Consider the following 20,962-nt stretch of genomic DNA (forward strand, 5'->3'; position numbering starts at 1 on the left):
GTAATCGCAAATGCAGTTATATACTTGTGTTTTTGGCTTGCTCGATAGAGAGGTTTTAAAGCTAAGATTATTGATTAATGGTTTGTGGGTATTGGGTTGACCTGGGTTTAGCTCGAGAGAGTGAATCCTAAACTCAAACCCACACATTTAGCTCAAAAGAGTGAATGGATTAAGGTGTGAGTTGTTCTTCATTGTCATGCTTGTTGATATTTGAAAGAAATCACTTGATTCGGGGTAATTGTTCGAGAGAAAACTATCTCCCTTATAGTCTAGCCTACTCACTGATATTTAGTTATTTACTAGTAGTTGCAATTACCCATATGCCTATATTTGCCTATAATCGATCACATCCCGAGAATCTTTCTCCCTATTGTTATTTCATAGCTTTTGTGATTGTTTGTAGTTGATAACTAAACCAACCCCTCCTCCCTCATCTGACATTCGTGTCATCCCTTTAATTTGTATAATGTCTTTTCCAATAATGTTTATTCCAATGGTTGATTAGACTGCATTCATGCTTCTTAATTGAAATCTAAACACGTACTGCTCCATGTGGGATTCGACCCGAACTCATTTAGTTGGGTTTTATACTGATTTATGATTGTTGACACTTAGAATTGGAAGAAGTGTGCTTGAAACGTTAAAATCACAGTAAGAACCCCCAATTGACATGATCATAAGCCTTCTCAATGTCCAACTTGCATAGAATCTCCGGCCTTTTGAGTTTGACTCTGGAATCAACCAATTCATTAGCCAATACTACAACATCCATGATTTGTCTCCACTTGAGAAAAGTCATTTAATGCACATTGATAGCTTTCCCATCACTGATTTCATCATTTCTATTAAGAGCTTGGACATTATCTTATAGACCCCTCAAATGAGACTAATGGGTCTAAAATCTTTTAACTCTTCAACACCATACTTCTTAGGAGGGCAATGAAAGTAGCATTGAAAGATTTTTGAAAAATTTCATTCTGATGAAAGTTTTGAATAGTAGATATTATATCTCCCTTAATAACTTCCTTGCATTCTTTATTGTGAAACCATCCAGACCAGGAGCCTTGTCCACTGCACACAAGTTGACAACTTTAAAGACCTCTACCTCTATAAAAGGTCTTTGTAACCATTCACTCTCTTCATCATTGATTTTAGAGCAATTTGAGAATTCAAATGAAGGCCTCCAAGTTTATGTTTCTATATATTACTTCTTGTAAATATCCACCATGGTTCTTTTAATCGCATGCACTTGCACTACTTCTTCTTCCCAACTTTCAACATGTGTATGGTATTATATCTTTTACGAGCAATAATCATTCTTTGAAAGAATTTAGTGTTCTTATCCTCTTTTTTAAGCCACAATACTCTTGATTTTTGTCTCCAATTCGCCTCTACATTTTGGCAAGTTCCTCAATCTCATCATCATCTCATCTTCATTAAGTTGTCTTGTATCTAATCTAGCTCAATTAACTCATTCAGTAGACTATTCTTCTTTTAACCAACTCCCCGAAGTTTGTTCTACTCCATTCCTTAAGCTTGTTCTTTAGCAATTTGAGCTTACTAGCTAAATGAAAATCAGGAAAACCTTGTACCACAAATTCACACCACTATTTCTGGATCAGACCTTTGAGCCATTCACCCTTAACCACCAATTTTCAAATTTGAAGTAAGACTTCTTGTGGTTCCAATTTCCACAATCTAAGGAAATTGGAGTATGATCAGAATTGGCTCTAGGTAGAATTCTTTGTCTTATACTTTGAAAGCTTCCTCTGTATCATTGTAGAAGAGAAATATGTCAAGCCTAGCCATGCTATAGTGATTTATTTCCTTGAACCATGTGAATTTTCTGCTATTCAAGTGAGGATATGTTATCCTCAATCCATTCGGAGAAATCTCTCATTATATTAGTGATTCTTGAACAATTTCTCTTTTCTACCATGTGTTTGATAGTGTTGAAGTACCCACATGATACCCAAGGACCTTTCATTAATCCTTTAGCAACTAATATCTCTTCCCAACAATCATTTTTGTCCACTTTGGTGTGTGGAGCATACACTCTTGTGAGGCACCAATTGAAAGATTCTTGTACAGCTTCAAACTTGTAGGATATTGAATATGTCCCCTTGGTAACTAACTCCCCTTTCCATACTCTACTGTCCCACAAAATCACAATTCCTCCACAAGCTCCTTGTGCTTCTAAGTAGCCACACTTGAACCATCTGCAATCCCACAATTGCTTAGCCATCAACTCTATTTCTTTCTCAAATTTTGTCTCTTGAAAGTAATAAATATCAACTTTCCACTTTTAACATCAAGCTCTTAACCTAGTTCCTTTTATTTAACCTGTTAAGAACCTCACATTCCATGACACTAACTTTATTTTCATTTATAAGTTAGGCTTAGATTTCTCCCCCTACTCCTAACCCCTTCCACTTCCTCATTGATTTTGACCCTAAGTTTTTCAATTCATTTTTCTCAATCCCCCTGCTTCTTAGAGTTTTTAGTTTACTGCTTCCCTCAAATTTTCCCATATGATTTCTCCTTTCACCCATTTTGACTAGCAAAGCAAAAGCTTATTTTTCGCATCCTACCATATATATTTCTTAATTCCAACATGTTGGATTTTACCCAATTGGAAGCCTCTGTTTCAGCCTCCAGTGATTCCTGACTTTGTATGTCAACTGGAGTAGGATCATGCATATGTATCAATTGCATATTTGGCTCATGTCTTTGTTATATTCCCCTTGTTTATCTCTTCTTCAACAATAGTCATATTGTTTGTGTCTTACACCTCTCCTTCGTAACCACCTCTTTTTCCATCCTCCCCTTGAGATGAAGAAGAAGAGAACAATTTTTTCTTCTTTGTCACCACTTCCCATTCACCATGCTCTCCAGAAATTGCATAGCAGTTTCTTTCAAGTTTGAGAAATAACATAACTATTGTGTTTCAATAGATAAGTGTGTGAGGTAGTTGTTTGTCATCTCAGCGAACTTTCTTATTCCTATTTATGATTTTGTTCTACTTTAGTGACAACATCATTTGAGACTTGTGTTTTTCTTTCAAATTCATTGTAATACATTATAGGCGTGTACACGTGATAACTAGATTTTGAAATTTTTATTAAGTTGACCTAGTTATGTGCACTTATGATATTTTGAGATCAATCTGTCTTACATTTGCATTTTTGTAATATTTGAATTTTAGGTTGAATTGTCTTAATAGGATAAAACGAGTGTCCATTTTTGGATCATGAGATTCAATAGATAAGAGCCCGTTTGGATTGACTTTAAAAAAAGTAGTTTTTAAGTCAAAAATAAAAAGTAGGGGGAGACCTACTTTTGGTTTCTAACTTATTTTAAGTCATTTTTTACTTATTTTAAGTTATTTTTTACCTTGCTAAACACTTCGTAACTTATTTTAAGTTATTTTTTATAGGAAAAATTACAGAAATCCCACATTTTAGTTTACTTATTATCATTATCCCCTATAAGTTTTACAAATCTCCAAAAATCCTTCATTTTCGCGCATCAGATTAATGTATCTGCGCTTATATTATTGTATCTCGAGCATCAAATTAGTGTATCATGTATAAAATGTATATCAGATTAGTGTATCATGTATAAATATAATGTATCTTACTTAACGATTAATGTATCTCGCGCATCAGATTAATGTATCAATGCTTATATTATTGTATCCATTTGAGAGATTTCTGTAATTATAAACTTTTAAGGGATAAATTGTAATTTTGCCTTAAAAGTATGTAATTTTTGTAATTTACCCTTTTTTATATTTGTCAAACACTTTCAAAAATCAAAAATTGACTTAAAAGTATATTTGACCAACGTTTTAAGTGTGTGGCTAATGAGTTGGGTCTCATGACAAAAACTTCATTCTGAGGCCCAATTGAAGTGGAGCCCAAAACCCTAAAAGAGTTGGTCTCGCACACAGCCCCCACGTGCTGTGTCACACCATACCGACCTCTGAGCCTTGGTACATCTGCTGGTTGTTTGCTTGCATGAACCACCTTTCTTCTCCGGTGGAGGTGGATATTCTTGCCTGCGATTCCACCCAGATCTGAAGGGTAAAGAATATGCCCAGAGTTATTTATATTTAGGAACCCCTATTAAACTGCATTGACCATGTTTTTGTCAAAGGCTTGTAGCAATGTTAATAGTCCTGGAGTCGTATACTGATTCTGGTTATTTATTAATAAATAGACTACTCTGATATTTGTTCACAAATATAATTGGTGTCTTTGATATCAGATCTTACCATCAAACGAAGAAAGATATAATAGATATGCAGGATCAGGAAGGGGATGTGGCTGAGGCTGTGGCTGATGCAGAAAAGGAAACGTTGACATCTTCTGAAACTGATGACTGGAAAAAATACAGGGATGATGATATTATGCAACAGCACTCTGCCATACAAGCTGAACAAGCTGTAAAAGTTCCATTTGTTGGTGATAAGGCAAGTCGTACTTATTTGTACTAATTTTTTTATTTAGAAACCCATACTTCTTTCTATCTCAGTTACCTGCTCAACATGTTAGTGTTCTATAATCAAATTGGCCTGATTCCTGCTGTTTTTAGGCCCATAGTGAATGGGTTAGTTTTGTTTTCACTGGTTTGTGCATACTGTTAACAATCTTGAAGGAATTTCTTCTTCTTCTTCTTTAATCTTTATCTCAACAGAAATATTCTGATTATACTTCTGACTGATGCTCCAAAGTGTTCTAATTCAATTAGTTTTCTTGTGTTCTGGAAACTGAAAAATAGGCATCACTTATCCAGTAAATAAGGTGTACAACATTCATTATCAAAAAAAAAAAAAAGAAGCTGTACAACATATTCCTGGACTCATATATTTTGCTTGATTTTCTCAAGATTCACCTGTGCACTGCAATTTATGGATAATTTGATGACCATAATAGAAGGTGAAGGATCTAGAAGGTTGGCTGTTGAGTAGCTTTTGCTCTTCTTTTATCCAAGTGGAAATTTTTATGCTTGTAATATTTTGGTTCTTCCTGACAATTACTTGTTAATCTGATGATTCCCCCACATCATATTGTGCCAGAATGGCATTTCCAATCAACTCATGCCATTATCTGTAGTATTCTTGTGAAATCAGGAGGTGTAGCCACAATAGCACCAGTTTCTATGTGTTGGTTGGCTCTGCATTTTTTCAATAGTATGTACGTGCATAGTTTAAGTTTTCACCTGATTCACCATTCTCACTTGACCTGACTGACTGTGTTACCAGCAAGGATTTGCATCCTGTGAACCCTCTCGCTGGCTAGCTTTAGGACATTCTTCATCTTTCTGCCTTGCTGGTATATCATTCCGTGGTTTCTCCATGGTTTACCATTTCTTCTGCGTTTGTAGTGCTTGTGTGTATATCTTTTAAACTTATGGGGATTGTTCAAGATCCTTATAGAAAATTGTGAAGAATTAAAGATACAAAATTCTTGCATGGTTTGCTCTAGTTACTTGAACTTTAGTAAATACATTGATTAATTGGAGTATTTTGTCCGAGATGATCTACAGGAACCTTTGTCTTCGTTAGAAGCTGAATACCATCTGGGAAATTCAATTGTGCTTAAGAAAATAAAGGTTTGAACATTATATTTATGTTTTTTTGGTGATTGTTCTGCATTTCTCAGTAATTGATGTAACTACTTCTGCAGGTGCTGAGTGAACACTATGCTGCCATTAGAAGAACACGTGGAGATGGGAACTGCTTTTTCCGCAGTTTCATGTTTGGTTACCTTGTATGCTTATTTTCTTATTCTGCATGTTATTTGTAACACATATGTGACTCTCTAGCATGGACTTTGATTTTGGCATCTTTACTTACTAATGGATCATGTATTTCAACTAAAGGAGCACATTCTGGAATCACAAGATCACAATGAAGTTCAACACATTAAAGCTAATATTGAGGAATGCAAGAAGACACTTCAAAGTTTGGGCTATGCAGAATTCACCTTTGAAGACTTTTTTGCAGTAACTTGTCTTTCTATCTTATTATTTGCAATTACTTTCTTTCATGTTTGGTGACTTTGCATAGAACTGTCATTTCTTGATGCATTGAACTTAGGAGTTCTCAATCTATGTTTCTGGTGTACCCAGTATGTTTAATTGTGTCTAAGTTTTAAATGATGTACCATCAACTGAACATGAAATGGTAAACTTGTTGGTTAAAAGAATTCTTCACTGTTCCAAGCTTAACATGTCCTGCAATATTAGTTAAGGGCTGCTCTCTAATAATGAATTTTCAAGAGATACTGTTTAATGCACTTTAATAATAATAAAATGAGTTGTTGATTGTTGATTAATTAGCATGATTTTAGGAGACTTCATATTTTTTCTAGCTTAATTGTAAGAATAAAATATTTTCTTTTATTATAATTGATTGTCTTCCCTTAATCAGTTAGGATTCACTTGTATAAATACCCCTTGTCATGGGATGTAAAGACTCTGAAATACAATGAACTTCTCTCTCTAGTTCTACATGGTATTAGAGTCATTGTTTCCTTTTGAGGTGAGTTTTTATCCCTGTAGTATTAGGATTCCTTTTTTCAGAAAAGAGGCCGAGTTTGCTCTCCCCTTGAAGCTGTCCCTAAAGGGTACTTACGATGGGATTTTTAGCCTACCCACCAAGTTTTAGATTATTTCGATCCCAAAGCTAGGGTTCTAGCAAGGTAGACCTGGTTTTCCGGTGAGACAAATCTGTCTGATGATTTTTTCCTGTTTTTTCTTGGCATAATACATAAACAGACAAACACTCAAACTAGGCCTCAGCTAGCAACTAAGCACTCCAACTTTGAGAGTGCACATTGGAGTGCTTACTTGACAACTCAGGCCAAGTTTGTATTATGCCTTTTTTCTTCTTCTCTGAGGGACCTTTTTTTTTGGAACTGGTAACTTTGTATATTTCTCACAAACAGTGCAGACGTTGTACTGAAACCGTATTTACAAAATTTACTTCAAAATCCTGCTAACTCCTACCTAAATTGAATCTTGAACATCAATTATGGAGATAGTGTCATTTGAATATATTTGATTACACCAAAAACATATTAATAAAAGGCAGTTTAGCTTAATCTTTTGCATACTATTCTCTATTTTTTTTTTTAAATAGGTAACTTTGTATTATATCACAAACCCATGTACTGAAACCATTATATACAGATGTCTCCTTTCCACTTGTTTCAGTCTATATTGAGTCTAAAACATCAATTACTGATACAGTGTCATTGGAGTATACTTGATTACACCAAAAACATAACAATAAAATGTAGTTTAACTTGACTTTCTGGACATCATTCTCTATGCTCTCAAAACAACTAGAATTCCTTTCTTTCCAAATAGTCCACCATATACTAGCAGGGATAATTCTCCATCTGTTTCTGTCCTTTGCATTCACCCCTGCTGCCTCCCAACTCTTCAAAGCCTCTGAGACCTTCCTGGGCATGGTCCAGGAGATGCCTTTGAGATTCAAAAAAATCCTCCATAGTTGTTGGGTATACTTGCAATGTAGGAACAGATGGTTCACTGTCTCTAATGCCTCCCCACAGAGAAAGCAACTAGAGCATAAGGTTATCCCTCTTTTCTTCAAGTTATCTTGAGTCAGAGCAGCTTCTTTGGCCAATAACCATATGAAGCATGAGATTTTATGAGGTATTTTGCTTCTCCATATTTGCTTCCATGGCCAACTGTATGTTTGTCGGTTTGTCTGATCCATCAACTGGTAGGCTGAGTTAACTTTGAATTCCCCTCTGCTATTTCCCTTCCACCACATAACATCTTCCCCTGTTTGTAGCCCATTAAAAGCTTCCACAGTGTTGAGAAATTCTGCCACTCTTGCTATTTCCCAGTCATTGAATTGTCTTCTGAAATTGAAGCTCCACCCCTGATTTGTCCATAACTCTGCTATAGTATTGTGCTGTCCCAAAACTATATTGTATATGTCAGGGAAAAGAACTTCCAGGTTTCCCTTTTTCATGCCACTCATCTTTCCAAAATCTTGTCTTGCTTCCATCTACAACTTTGATCCTTGCATTACTCTTAACTTCATCCCACATGTCTCTTATTGATCTCCACAAACTCACTCCATAAGGTGTAGTCACTTCTTTGGTCATCCACATATCTTCGCCTTCATATTTTGCACTTATTACCCTTTTCCATAGCATCTGATTTTCATTGGCAAACTTCCACAACCATTTCATTCTGAGAGCTTTACTCTGTACCTTCAAGTTCTTTATCCCCATACCCCCTACCTGCTTGTCAGTTATAACTACCTTCCACTTCACCAAATTGAAGCCTTTTCCTCTCCTTGTTGCCATGCCATAGGAATTTTCTCCCGATACTGTCCAATCTCTTGATGACTCTTGTTGGTATTGGGAACAAGGTCATCATGTAAGTTGGCAAGGAGTCTGAGACTGAATTGATGAGAGTCAGTCTACCTTCGAAGGACAGATATTGAGTTTTCCATCTAGCCAATTTCTTTTCACACTTCTCCAGCACACCATTCCATATATCAACAGAGTTGGAGTTTCCGCCTAGAGGCATTCCCAAGTAAGTTGTTGGCAGAGTACCAATTCCCCACTAAGGATTGCTGCTAGGCAGTTCATATTTGTGACTTCATTGACTGGATACATACTATTCTCTATCATATCATAACATCTAGCATTCCTCTCCTTCCAAATTGTCCACCCGATTCTCTGAGGGGCTGAGTTGAAGATATTTCCCTTCTATATTTCTAGGAAATCCAATTTCTTGATTTGAAGTTCTATTAAAATTACGGGGATACGACTTGTGTAGAAACTTTGACTTATTATGAAATTCAACATCTTAACAACTGACCAAACTTGACTCACCTTTTGTTGCTACATTTAATTATGTGTAATCAAGCACTGCCTTTACTGTTTACCTTAATTCTTGAATTGTTGATTCTGGTGCGAATAGACAAATGAGAGGCTCCTCTAAAGCTTGCAAAACTACTCTCCTAGTCCCAAACGGAATTATGTCAGCATAGCCAATGCCCTCTTTAATCCCCATCTCTAGAACAAGTTATGTTATTTGTTGTTCACCTGATATTACATTATTATTCATTCTTCATTTAACAGAGTTTTTTGTTAACTTGTTGTCTGATAGTCCCATCACCTAAGAACTAAGTTGTAGTATTGAGTTCTTTCTTGATCATTGTGTTTTTTAAGGATCTACAAACAAATAGATAGTGGTAAATTGCATGATGACGTATATATGTTTGATGGGACTTGAGACTCTAGTCTAGCTTTTTCTTTGAGGAAATAAGAATGTCAACCAAAGAAATAATCTAGTGTTATAGGTGGTTCGGGCTCCCATCCTTTTTTATTTTACGGAAGTTAGTATTGTAGTATGTCTTCCAGAACTGAGTCTAACGTTTTGTTTGGTGATGCTTGTGAATATGTCAACCATAATATAACTCTTACCTTTTGAGTGATCATAAAAGTACTACTCCTTTTACGATTATTCATTTGATGTATTGGGGTCCTATGCGAACTACTTCTTTGTTTGGAAATCGATGATTTGTTACTTTAATTGATTGTTACACTATGTTGACTTGGGTGTATTTGTTAATGGTCAAAAGTAAGATTTTCTCTTGCTTTCAATCATTTTAAGAGATGATTTGTACTTAATCTAAGGCTAGGATAAAAATGTTATGAACTGACAATGGCACAAAATACATGGATAATAGATTTGATTCTTTTCTAGAGTTCAATTGGATAATCCTTCTCACTAGTTGTCCTTAGACTAGTGCACAAAATGGGTTGTTGAAAGGAAAAATAAGCATATATTAGAAATGGAAAGATCTCTTATGTTTACATTGTATCTACCAAAAACCTACCGAGAGGATGCCATTCTAGTAACTAGTTGCTGCCTATTTTATTGATAGATTATCACTTAAAACCCTATATTTTTTTGATAACCTAGAGGCTCTAAAAGGGTGAGATTAATATATTGTTCCTCCAAAGGTGTTTGGGTTGTCAACTTTGTTTACACTAGGATTTTTGGAAAATTTGAACCTAGAGCCTTAAAGTGTCTTTAGTAGGTATTATCCTACACAAAAAGGTATAGCTGCTATCATCCTCCTTCCACGAGATCCTTTGTCAGCATGGATGTTATGTTTCGAGGATCTAAGCCTTATTGTGAATATTACACCATCACGTCACCTCTTCAAGTAGAGACCAATAAGGAAGAAAGGATGATTCTCCCAAGTTGGAGAAACACTACCACAGGGGAAATGAAGTTGAAGAAAGAATTCATGGGAAGACTGTTGAGCATTTAGATAGACCTGGTTTGATAACTCACTCAAGGAGAAATAGAGTAGAAGAAGCCGTTATGTAATTTGTTGCAACTGAATTCTCTTCTATTGGTGAGTCTACGTTTCCTAATGGGTTAGATTTGCCTATTGCTTATAGTAAATGAGTAAGATCTTGTACCAAACATCTTTTATCTAATTTTTTCTCCTATAATTCCCTCTCTCCCTCATATAGAGTCTTTGTTTGGCTATATCTTTTGTGTCTACTCCTCAGAATTGTAGGAAAACCAAGTTGTTTTGATTGAAGAAATGAAGATCTTGTCAAAAAATGAGACTTAGGAACTTGTCACTTCACCACTGGACAAAAGTTGGTTGGCTGCACATGGGTCTTCACTCCGAAGCATAAAGTTGATGCCTCGATTGAAAGATTCAAAGCAAGATTAGTAGCTAAAGGATTCACTCATATTTTGTGGAGTTAATTAGCGGGAGACTTTTACCCCGATTGCTAAGATGAACCCTATCAAAATTCTTATTTATTATGCAATTAATCTTTGATTGGGACACAGTGCAGCTACATGTGAACAATCTTTTTCCAAAGCGATTATCTCTTCTAGTTACCAACAAAGCAAAGTCGATCACACCCTCTTCATAACACATCAAAAGGGTAAACTCACCCTTCTCATTGTTTATGTTGATGATATAAGAATGATAGGGGATGACTTGATTGAAGAAGTTGAGATTAATGATCTAGGTAGGTTGTAGTATTTCATGTGGATTTAGGTTGTTGCTATAACAAAAATATGAATAGAAGGAAGTATATTCTAGATTTTATTGAAAGGAATTGGTATGATAAGGTGCAAGTCAATATAATCGCTTAATTGAAAACAATTACAAGTTACAAACATGGGTTGTGGAGGGTCAATGATAAGGAGAGAGATCAGAGGTTGGTTGGAAGACTCGTTTATCTCTCATGTTAGACAAGACATAGCCTATTTAGTCAGCTTGGTGAATTGGTTTATGCATGATCCCCTAGACCTCATATGCAAGTTTATCTTTCACATTTTTCAGTATCGGAAGTATGCTCCAAAGAAAAGTTTGCTTTTCTCTAAACATGGTCACTTCCGGATAAAAGCTTTCACAGACGCAGATTGATCTGGATCTTTAGATGATAGAAGATCTACATCTGGTTCTTGTACACTAGTCGGAGGAAGCCTAGTTACTTGGAAAAGAAACAAAGTGTAGTTGCAAGATAAAGTGCGAAAAGCAAAATATGGAGCTATGGCTAGGGTGTTTTGAGCTTCTTTGGCTACAAAAGTTACTGGAAGAATGGAGAATGTTTGAAAAAGGGAAACTTTTCTTGTACTGCGACAACATAGCTGCAATCAGTATAGTGTAGCCTTTTGTTCAACATGACCGAACAATAGTGAAGTTGATCGACACTTCATCATAGAGAAAGTTTCTAGTGGCATCTTGATTGCTTCATGTACTGTCAGAAAAATAGCTAGCGTATGTGCTTACAAAAGGCCTCAATAAGATTTTCCATATTTTGGTTTGCAAGTTGGGCATGTATGAGTGCGGCATCTTTGCTCCAACTTGACGAGGAGTGTTGATTGTGTTTCAAAATACCTACTTGTATAACATTCAAATATGCTCTCAGGCACAAATATCGAGGCCTGTCAACACAGGTTTACAACACAGGTTTCAAGTCCTACGATATTACGAGATGTAAAGACAAAGTTGGGAGTTGGTTTGTATGGGTGGAACGCAGCCGACGTCAGATGAGAAGAGTGGAAATTAGCATTAAATCCTGAAATGGTTAGTTACAGTATTTATTGAAGCTTCCAAAGTGCAGGGGAGGACAGTTAAGAGGTGGAACATGAAGGACCACTTTGCAGAGTTCTATTGCACTCTCAAATACAAGGGCGAACCCATCGGTGACCCCCTAAAGTTGGCACCAAGTTTCACTTAGACACCTCATGTCATGTCCCGCTGTGTCATTTTGACACTTTTTACTGAATTGACAAAGTGCGTGTGTTGCATTGATTTTAAGTGCGTAGAAAGCATTTTTTTTGTGAAAAATAATATTTTTTCGCTTCATCTTCTTCCCTCTTTCTCCTTCATCTTTCACCACCATTATGTACTGATTTTGAGTAAAACAAAAAGAATCATATACTCATTGAAAGATTGAAAAATAATCATAAACTAATTGAAATAACTTACAAAAGCTATTTTTTTAAAAAAAAAAAATCAGATCTAAAAAATAACACCACTACCTCACCGAAAAAGATGGAGATCCACCAGTTTTGTTACTATCTTTCTCTCTCTCCCTCTCTTCCGCCAAAACCTATTTTATTTAGAATTAGAATTATTAGTTATAAAAGAAAATATGAGACGTCATTGAAAAAAAAATTGGATCTAAATCTCCTCAATTTTTCTGGTGGAACTCCAATTTTCGGCAAAATTTTTTAGATATGAGTCATTGAAATGACTTCCTAGAAAATGAAGTCTTTTCTTATTGAAATTTTTTTAAAATATAAGTTTAAATGGTTTTTCTTTCTTCTTATAATTAAATTTTTACTTTTTTAACCAAATTGACACATGTCTTCTCTTAATTTGTCATCATGCCATGTCATCCGCGAGTGGATAACACACATTTTTTAACTTTTGTTGATTGTTAAAGAAGTGTCAAAATGACATAAGGTGTCTAAAATGAACAAAGCTCAGTTGAAGTGTCTAAGTGAAAGTTGGTGCCAACTTTAGGGGGCCATCGATGGGTTCGGCCTAAATACAATGAGAGCGGGAGATACATCAGTTTTATAACATTACAAGGTCAAAACAAATCAGTTATAATTACTCCAGAATCTACATTCAAAGGAGGTTGGGGGAATATAGCTCACAAGATTGTTGGTTTATTTATGAACTAGACAAAACACAGGGGATAACAATAAAGGGCAACAAACAACTCCACAGGTCCTACAAAGAAGCTTTATTCCGTGATAGATGGGTGACGGAGGCAACGGAAAAGGCAGAGATACAAAGCACAGCAAACAGAGTAAGGATCACAGAAGGCAAATCGCAATCAGAAAAGGACCTCTTGAACATATGCTTAGTAGGGAAATTCCAGTGCCAAACAAATGAAAACCCTAACTTGAACGATGTAAGAAGATGGGCCTGTAACTCTTGGAAGTCGGCGATAGAAGTCAAAGTGTATGCCATGAACGACGGCCATTTTATGTTTGAACTACCGTCAAGACTAGCAGCAAAGCATGTCTTAACAGCCCAATGGACCTGGAAGAAGATGAAGTTGGAACTTGAATGGTGGAAACCAACAATTGGCTACTGGCCTGCAGAAGTAAGGAGAGATTGGGTATGGATCAGACTGCTAGGTTTACCTATGAATCTATGGTCGCAGAAGGTTTTAAAAGAGATCGGTAACCTATGTGGAGGCCATATCGAGACGGAGGAGGAGACCTCTCTCAAAAATCATCTTCATTGGGCTAGAATAAAAGTACAAGGCGACGGTGAACGGATTCCCAGAGAAGTAGAAATAACCTGCGATGATTTCACTTACACCATTCCGGTATGGTGTGAAGCTTCGGTCACCGTGAAATTTTCAGAAAAGAGGAGAGAGGAGAAGGGAAAATACCCAACAGTCAATACCCAAGATCAGCTTTTGCAGATAACAAAGGAGGTAATAACAGCGAAAAAGGTGGATAGGCACATGGGGTCTTCCAGTGAGGGGTCTCTCATGCAAGTGGGCCCGAGATTTAAAAGGGGAGAATATAATGTTTATAACAGACAAAAACTAGGTCAAAGGAAAGTGGGCCCAAATTTGGGCCCAATTCTTTTGGACCCAATTGCTGGAGAAAAGGCTAGAGCCCAACCTTTACAAATCCCTTCGGAAGACATTTTTAACATTGAGATAGCAGCGAGTCAAACGAAGGAAAATAAAGCTCAATGCCAGATTACACCATGGAATAGGGACGATGGGGAACTGGAAGTTGCGAGACATATGGTAGACATGCCTGGAAAAAATAAGGAAGAATTGGGGAGAAAAGTACAGCGATAATGGTACAATCATTGGCAGAGGAGAATACAAATAGAGGAGCAAAGGATGTTATTCCACTGGGTATCCAATTCCCAGAGGAAGACTACAACACTCTGAGCACCTCAGAATGGATACACCAAAATATAATCAAACTGAGCTCAGAATTTGGGGTTAATTTCAAAGGATGTGAGAGAGAGCGAAGGAATTATTGATGAAAATTGACAATAATAAGCGAGAAAGTAAGGGGAAACAGAGTGAATAGTCAACATGCAAGAAGAAAGGGCAATTGGAACTAAAGAACCTACAACTAGATTCTAAGTTTCACAGCAATGGCTCTAGAAGTAAAGGGGGGTATTTGTCCATCATGGATCAATGAATTTAAACATTGCTTCCTAGAATGTGAGGGGACTGAATTGTGGGAAGAAAAGGTGTATGATCAGGAATATGTTAAGAATCTGGAAAGCAGATGTTGTGTGTTTTCAAGAGACAATTGGAGGGGGAGATTGCAAACATAGTTAAAGAAATTTGGGGTAGTAGATGGGCAAATTATGTGCAACTAGAAGCTAGTGGGACTAGGGGAAGCATACTAATTATGTGGGATAAAAGAATATGGGAAGATGAAGTAAGTAGTGTGGGACCATACTCAGTTTCATGTTGTTTCTCTGGCAAAAACCAGGAGATTTTAAATGGCACCTAACGGGAGTCTACTCCCCAAATGATAGAGTTGAAAGGGAAGAAACTTGGTGGGAAGTGGGGGCAGCTAGAGGTCTATTTACAGGTCCTTGGGTCTTATGCGGGGATTTCAATACAGTGAATATCCTTCTGAGAAGTTCAACTGCTGTAGAATCAGCAGGTCAATGACAGATCTTTCAGAGTTCATTGAAGACATGGAATTAATGGACTTGGACTTAGCAGGGGGGAGAGTTCACATGGAGGAAAGGTGAAAGACATTCCACAACAGCAAGACTAGACAGGTTCATGATCTCTGAAAGTTGGGATACAAAATTCAGGAATATCAAGCAGTCTATTCTGCAGAGAGAATTGTCTCTGATCATTCCCCATTGATGCTACAATGTGGAGAATGGGGTCAACCAAATCATATTTCAAGTTTGAAAATTGGTGGCTGACTACAAAAGGTTTCAATGACAGAGTAAAGGGATGGTGGGGGTCTTTTCATTTCCAGGGAAAACCAGATTTTATACTGGGAGCAAAGCTGAGGGCATTGAAAGAAAAGTTGAAAGAGTGGAGCAAGACCGGTCAGGGGAATCTGAAACAACAAAAGCAACTTGTACTCAATCAATTAACAGAAATTGAAAGGATACAGGATCAGAGAATTTTGGAGGAAGGGGAGACAGTTTCCAGATTAGCTCTTACCACTGAGTTGGAAGAAATAGTCAAAAATGAAGAAACAGCATGAAGACAGAGATCTAGGGCAGTTTGGCTTAGACAGAGGGACATGAATACCAATTTCTTCTACAAGGTAGCAAATTCACATAGAAGTGTCAACACTATTGATAAAATCAAAGTCAGGGAAGAGTTACTAACTGAACTTGCTGAAATTCAAATAGAGATCACCGAGTACTATGAGAATCTATACTCTGAAACTGAGGATTGGCGACCAGAATTGGAAATGAGGGAGTGTCCTATGATTGATGAAGATGACAACAACCAACTAATGGCCCCTTTTGAAGCGCAGAAAATTCTAGAATGCATCAAAGCATGTGCGGGGGACAAAGCCCCTGGCCCAGATGGCTTTTCAATGGCTTTTTTTAGACAGTGTTGGGATATCATCAAAACAGAATTGGTTGCAGCAGTTCAAAACTTCTATGTGGAAGGAGTGTTTGAGAAGAGTATAAATGCTACTTTTGTGACTTTGATACCTAAGAAGATAGGGGAAGAAGAACTTAATGACTTTAGACCAATAAGTTTAGTGGGGGGAGTTTACAAGATAATTGCAAAACTTTTGGCTGAAAGACTAAAGAAGGTGATGCATAAGGTTGTGAACAAGCAACAAATGGCCTTTATCAAGAGCAGGCAGATCATGGATGCAATGTTGATAGCCAATAAATGTGTTGATTCCAAGAAAAAGGATAAACAACCAGGGATCCTATGCAAGCTGGATATCCAGAAGGCATATGATCACCTGAATGGGAACTTTTTGATGAAGATGATGCAGAGGATGGGTTTTGGTCAAAGATGGTTAAAGTGGATCAGACATTGCATAAGCTCAGTGAAATTCTCTATTCTGATCAACAGAAACCCATGTGAGTTTTTCCCATCAAACAGGGGTTTGAGACAAGGGGACCCCCTATCTCCTTTTCTTTTTATCTTGGCTATGGAGGGGTTGAGCAACCTATTCCACACTGCAAGAGCAAATGGTTGGATCAGAGGTTTCAAAGTGGGGGAGAATACAAGAAACAATCTAGAGATCACTCATCTACAGTATGCAGATGACACTTTAGTATTTTGTGGAGCTGTAAAGGAGCACATGCTAATTTTGAGAGTCATTTTAAATATTTTTGAGGCTGTGTCAGGTTTGCACATAAACTGGAACAAGAGTTTCATTTATCCAGTAAACACAGTACCAAATATTAAGGACTTAGCTTACAAGCTTGGAGGGAAAGTAGGTGAACTACCAACAACCTACTTGGGAATGCCTTTGGGGGCTAAGAGCAAATCAAGTGGAATATGAGTGGTGTAATTGAAAAGTGTGAAAGGAAGCTCGTGAACTGGAAGTGTCAATATCTATCCTCAGGTGGCAGACTAACTCTAGTTAACAGTGTCCTGGATGCCTTGCCATCATACATGATGTCAATATTCCCTATACCAACCAAAGTAACCAAGAGGTTAGATGCAATTAGGAGGAACTTTCTATGGAAAGGCAGTGAAGATAAGAAGTATAATTTGGTCAAATGGGAGGAGTTGCTAGTTAGCAAGAGAGGGGGTGGACTCAACATTAGAGATCTGAGTACGTAGAATAAGAGATTGATGATGAAATGGTTGTGGAAATTTGCCTCACCAGAAGTATCTCTATGGAAGGAAGTAATAACAGCAAAATATGGCATGGAGGACAAGTGGTTGACAGAGGGGGTGACCAGCCCTTATGATTGTAGTGTATGGAGATCAATCAGGAACTTATGATTACTAGTCAAAGATAGAACCAAATGTAAGGTTGGAAATGGAGAAAAAGTGGCCTTCTGGAATGACATCTGGTGTCCGGTGCGGACAGGAGACACTCAAACAAGCATTCCCTGAGCTACATAATCTAAGCCAAGCACAGGAAGCATCAGTGGCAGACTTATGGACAGGACAAGGGTGGAATTTACATCTGAGAAGAAACTTAAATGACTGGGAAATAACATCCATAGCAAGATTTCCTGAGACAATGGCTAGGGCTACCAATCTAACAGAAGAGCAAGATAGACTGATATGGAAAGGGGAGAGAAAGGGAGAGTTCACTGTAAGATCTGCATATCGAGAATTGAGACCTATTGAAGAGCAGGGAGAACAAAAATCCCATACAAGGTGAATTATTTCACATGGCTTTTGGCAAAGGAGGAAGTCTTGACACACGAAAACTTGAACAAGAGGAAACACAACCTTTGCTCTAGATGTTATTTATGCGAAGAACAGGTGGAGACAGTCAACCATCTCTTTTTACACTGCAAATGGACAGATCAATTATGGCAGATGTTCATTCACAAGAGGAAGATCAAGTGGACAAAACCAGGGAGAATCATAGAAGTTCTAAAATGCTGGAATAGTGATGGAAATGCAGGAAAAAAAGAGGAGAGATGGAGGATTGTCCCAGTATGCATTTGGTGGACAATTTGGAATGAAAGTAATCAAAGATGTTTTGAAGGAAAGAACAACAATATTCAGAAGATAAAGATAAACTGCCTAGGTCTTTATTATTTTTGGTGTAAGGAAGTAGTAATAGGAAATTGTGAAGATGTTTCTAATGTTATTGACTGGTTGTAACTAGAAGATCTTAGGGGCTGTTAAGTACAAATTTTTGGAGGGGAACTACACTTTGATGTAGTATACCTGTGGATATATAGAAGTAAATGTTACCTTTCTCAAAAAAAAATAAAAAATTAATTAGCATGATTTTAGGAAACTTTATTTTTCCTTTTCCCTGCATAATTATAGATATAACTTTTTTTTATTGTAATCAGTTAGGATTCACTTGTATAAATTCCCCTCTTCATGGGATATGAAGGCATTGAAATACAAAGAAGCCTTTCTTCTTTCTCAAATTCTACGTGAATAAAATCGGCATATTGTTTGGAATAACCAGATATCTTATTATCGTGAATTACTAGAAAATGTTACAAAGTTCAAGCTCCATGAGTGTTTTCACTCCCAACTACATATGCAACTTTATGCTGTAATTTTCTTTGACAAGTGTGAGACTTGCTGGCGTTAACCAACTTTTAGTTGATACATGGGTAGATTGGGTTGTACTCCCAGTTTCACTCCATTTCGTGAGGAATGAACTTCTGATTCTCTTGTATTAGTGAATTTGAACCCTATGTTCCTTTTTCTTTTGGTTTTTACCAAGTTGTTCCTGAGCGGCTAAGCCAATACCTTCTATTGCATAATTTTCATCTTGATCTTTCTTGAGATGTGTTCCTACATCTTTTTGTTCCAAGAAAATTTTGCTTGTTCTAATTTGGGCAAGGGCTTTTCAATTAATCTTCTCACACATTCCTGCTCCAGACTTCCACACCTTTAATTTATTTTCTGACATCTCTAAACCTTTTTGCTCCAAATTTATGGCAGGGATTTGACCAATAATCACTTGCCTGTATTTTCCATAAAGGTAGATGCACAATAAGGGCCTCGGCAATTATGATGATAGAAGGGATAATTGTATTACTAATTAGTAGTATTCGGTATCTAATTTTAAAACAAAAACCAAGGAAACTGCATGCCTAGGAGTTGTAATCTTCTTGATTATCTTACATCTTTGTTTGGTGGGAAGTGAATTTAGGAAGGAAAGATTTGATATTGATGATATGTTGGACATATACTTTTTTGTTGATGGAGCTTATATTATGTCACTCTTTTGATAACTATTAATCTTATCATCACTCAAGATATGCTGTATCCCTATATCTTGAGTAATCTTTGCTCGTTACTTCGTTCCTGCATTGCCTACATCAGTATCTTGCATCATTTCCTTCATTTGATTATGAAATTTGTCACTCTGAGGCTGTTTCATCTTTTTGGACTAATAGTTATTCCTCGAGCAACTCGATAGTGTTCTTCAAGGTAGTGAAGATTCCATAAGGTTTGGATTTTACATTTTCGAATTTTAATTTCCATTTAACTGGCTAATATCCTTATGCTTCCACTGGTGAACTGGAAGTACTCAAGGAATAAACTTGGTTTGTTTATTGCAGTCATGATGAACTCCTGTGCAGAAGTCGTGATCCATCAATTTCTGACTATGGTATGGGCGATTGGCGACCTTTGTAAATGTGAGATTATAAAGTGCTTTATTCTTCTCTATGTGACCTGATGATGTGTGCTGTTTAGTTGTTATGTTCTTCAGATTTGTGACATCAGGTGAAATAAGAAAGCGGTCCGAGTTTTTCGAACCATTTATTCTAGGACTAACGAATACCTCAGTGGAGCAGGTTTGTTCTTAAAACTTTTTCGAATTTTTAGACTTATTTTTGTACAATGAACATATGCCTAAAATTGTCTAATGTCTACTAAATAAACTAGCTTGTATGAGTACTTCCTTGCAACCTGTTTTGTTAAATGGTGTCCCACTGCTGTTAGAATCCAGGCCCTAACCCATCTTGTTATTTGAAAACACAGTTTTGCAAGTCAGCAGTGGAACCCATGAGTGAAGAGAGTGATCATGTACAAATTATAGCCCTATCAGATGCATTGGGTGTACCAATCCGTGTTGTATATCTTGACCGAAGCTCATGTGAGAACAACAGCATCAATGTAAATCACCATGACTTTATTCCTACTAGCAGGGAGGTTGGGAATAGTGATGTTTCCAAGACCACAAATCCTCCATCTATCACCCTGCTGTATCGCCCAGGGCATTATGACATTCTGTACCCTAAGTGATGTTCTTCAGCCTGCACTTGTTAGCTTGTTTTCATTTAGTTTGTGGAAACTTTGCTTATAGATATTGATATGTATGATCAATGGGTATAGAAACTGTGTTACCATCAATAATCTGACTTTGTTGACGAGGGCCGAATTGTAGATAAGTGGAGCTTTCTTAATCCTCTCATTACAGTGGTTTATTAGTTGAAATTTTCTTTTGTAAAACTATATATAATGAGGTGATACTTATCAGAAGAGATTGAAAATTTTGCTTGGATTCTACTACAAACTAGGTAAGAGTTGCCCGTGCAAGCATGGGCCAACATTGCAATATTTTTGTGAGTTGAATGCAATGATAGTGCATACATGGAGACACGCGTGCGCGCGCACACGGGTATATATATATATATATATATATATGTAGATATTATAAATATGGTTGGCACAGTTGTTTTGTTTGTTGTCATGGCTGTCGCTTACATTAGATAATTACATTCTACAATATTTACATAATGCTGCATTTTAGC

At 36.9% G+C, this 20,962-nt stretch overlaps 1 protein-coding gene across 4 annotated transcripts in view; it reads left to right on the forward strand.

The window, feature by feature from the left end:
- LOC125854934 (OVARIAN TUMOR DOMAIN-containing deubiquitinating enzyme 1) overlaps positions 1–20,548 on the forward strand; it is a 1,192,864-nt gene extending 1,172,316 nt beyond the window's left edge. For 3 of the 4 annotated variants that reach the window (XM_049534542.1, XM_049534544.1, XM_049534541.1), the window contains exons 2-9: positions 4,399–4,474; positions 5,551–5,616; positions 5,691–5,774; positions 5,887–6,009; positions 19,601–19,653; positions 19,766–19,815; positions 19,902–20,002; positions 20,190–20,548. In XM_049534542.1, coding sequence (XP_049390499.1) covers positions 4,412–4,474; positions 5,551–5,616; positions 5,691–5,774; positions 5,887–6,009; positions 19,601–19,653; positions 19,766–19,815; positions 19,902–20,002; positions 20,190–20,453 — 804 coding nt within the window. In that variant the 5' untranslated portion in view covers positions 4,399–4,411 and the 3' untranslated portion in view covers positions 20,454–20,548. Of the gene's footprint in view, positions 1–3,859; positions 4,086–4,269; positions 4,475–5,550; positions 5,617–5,690; positions 5,775–5,886; positions 6,010–19,600; positions 19,654–19,765; positions 19,816–19,901; positions 20,003–20,189 lie in introns of those variants that run through there. The other variant, XM_049534540.1, reaches the window with a different exon arrangement.
- Positions 20,549–20,962: the final 414 nt, after the last annotated feature.

The sequence above is a fragment of the Solanum stenotomum genome, chromosome 2 (genome assembly GCF_019186545.1).
Source record: "Solanum stenotomum isolate F172 chromosome 2, ASM1918654v1, whole genome shotgun sequence".
Classification (NCBI taxonomy): Eukaryota; Viridiplantae; Streptophyta; class Magnoliopsida; order Solanales; family Solanaceae; genus Solanum; species Solanum stenotomum.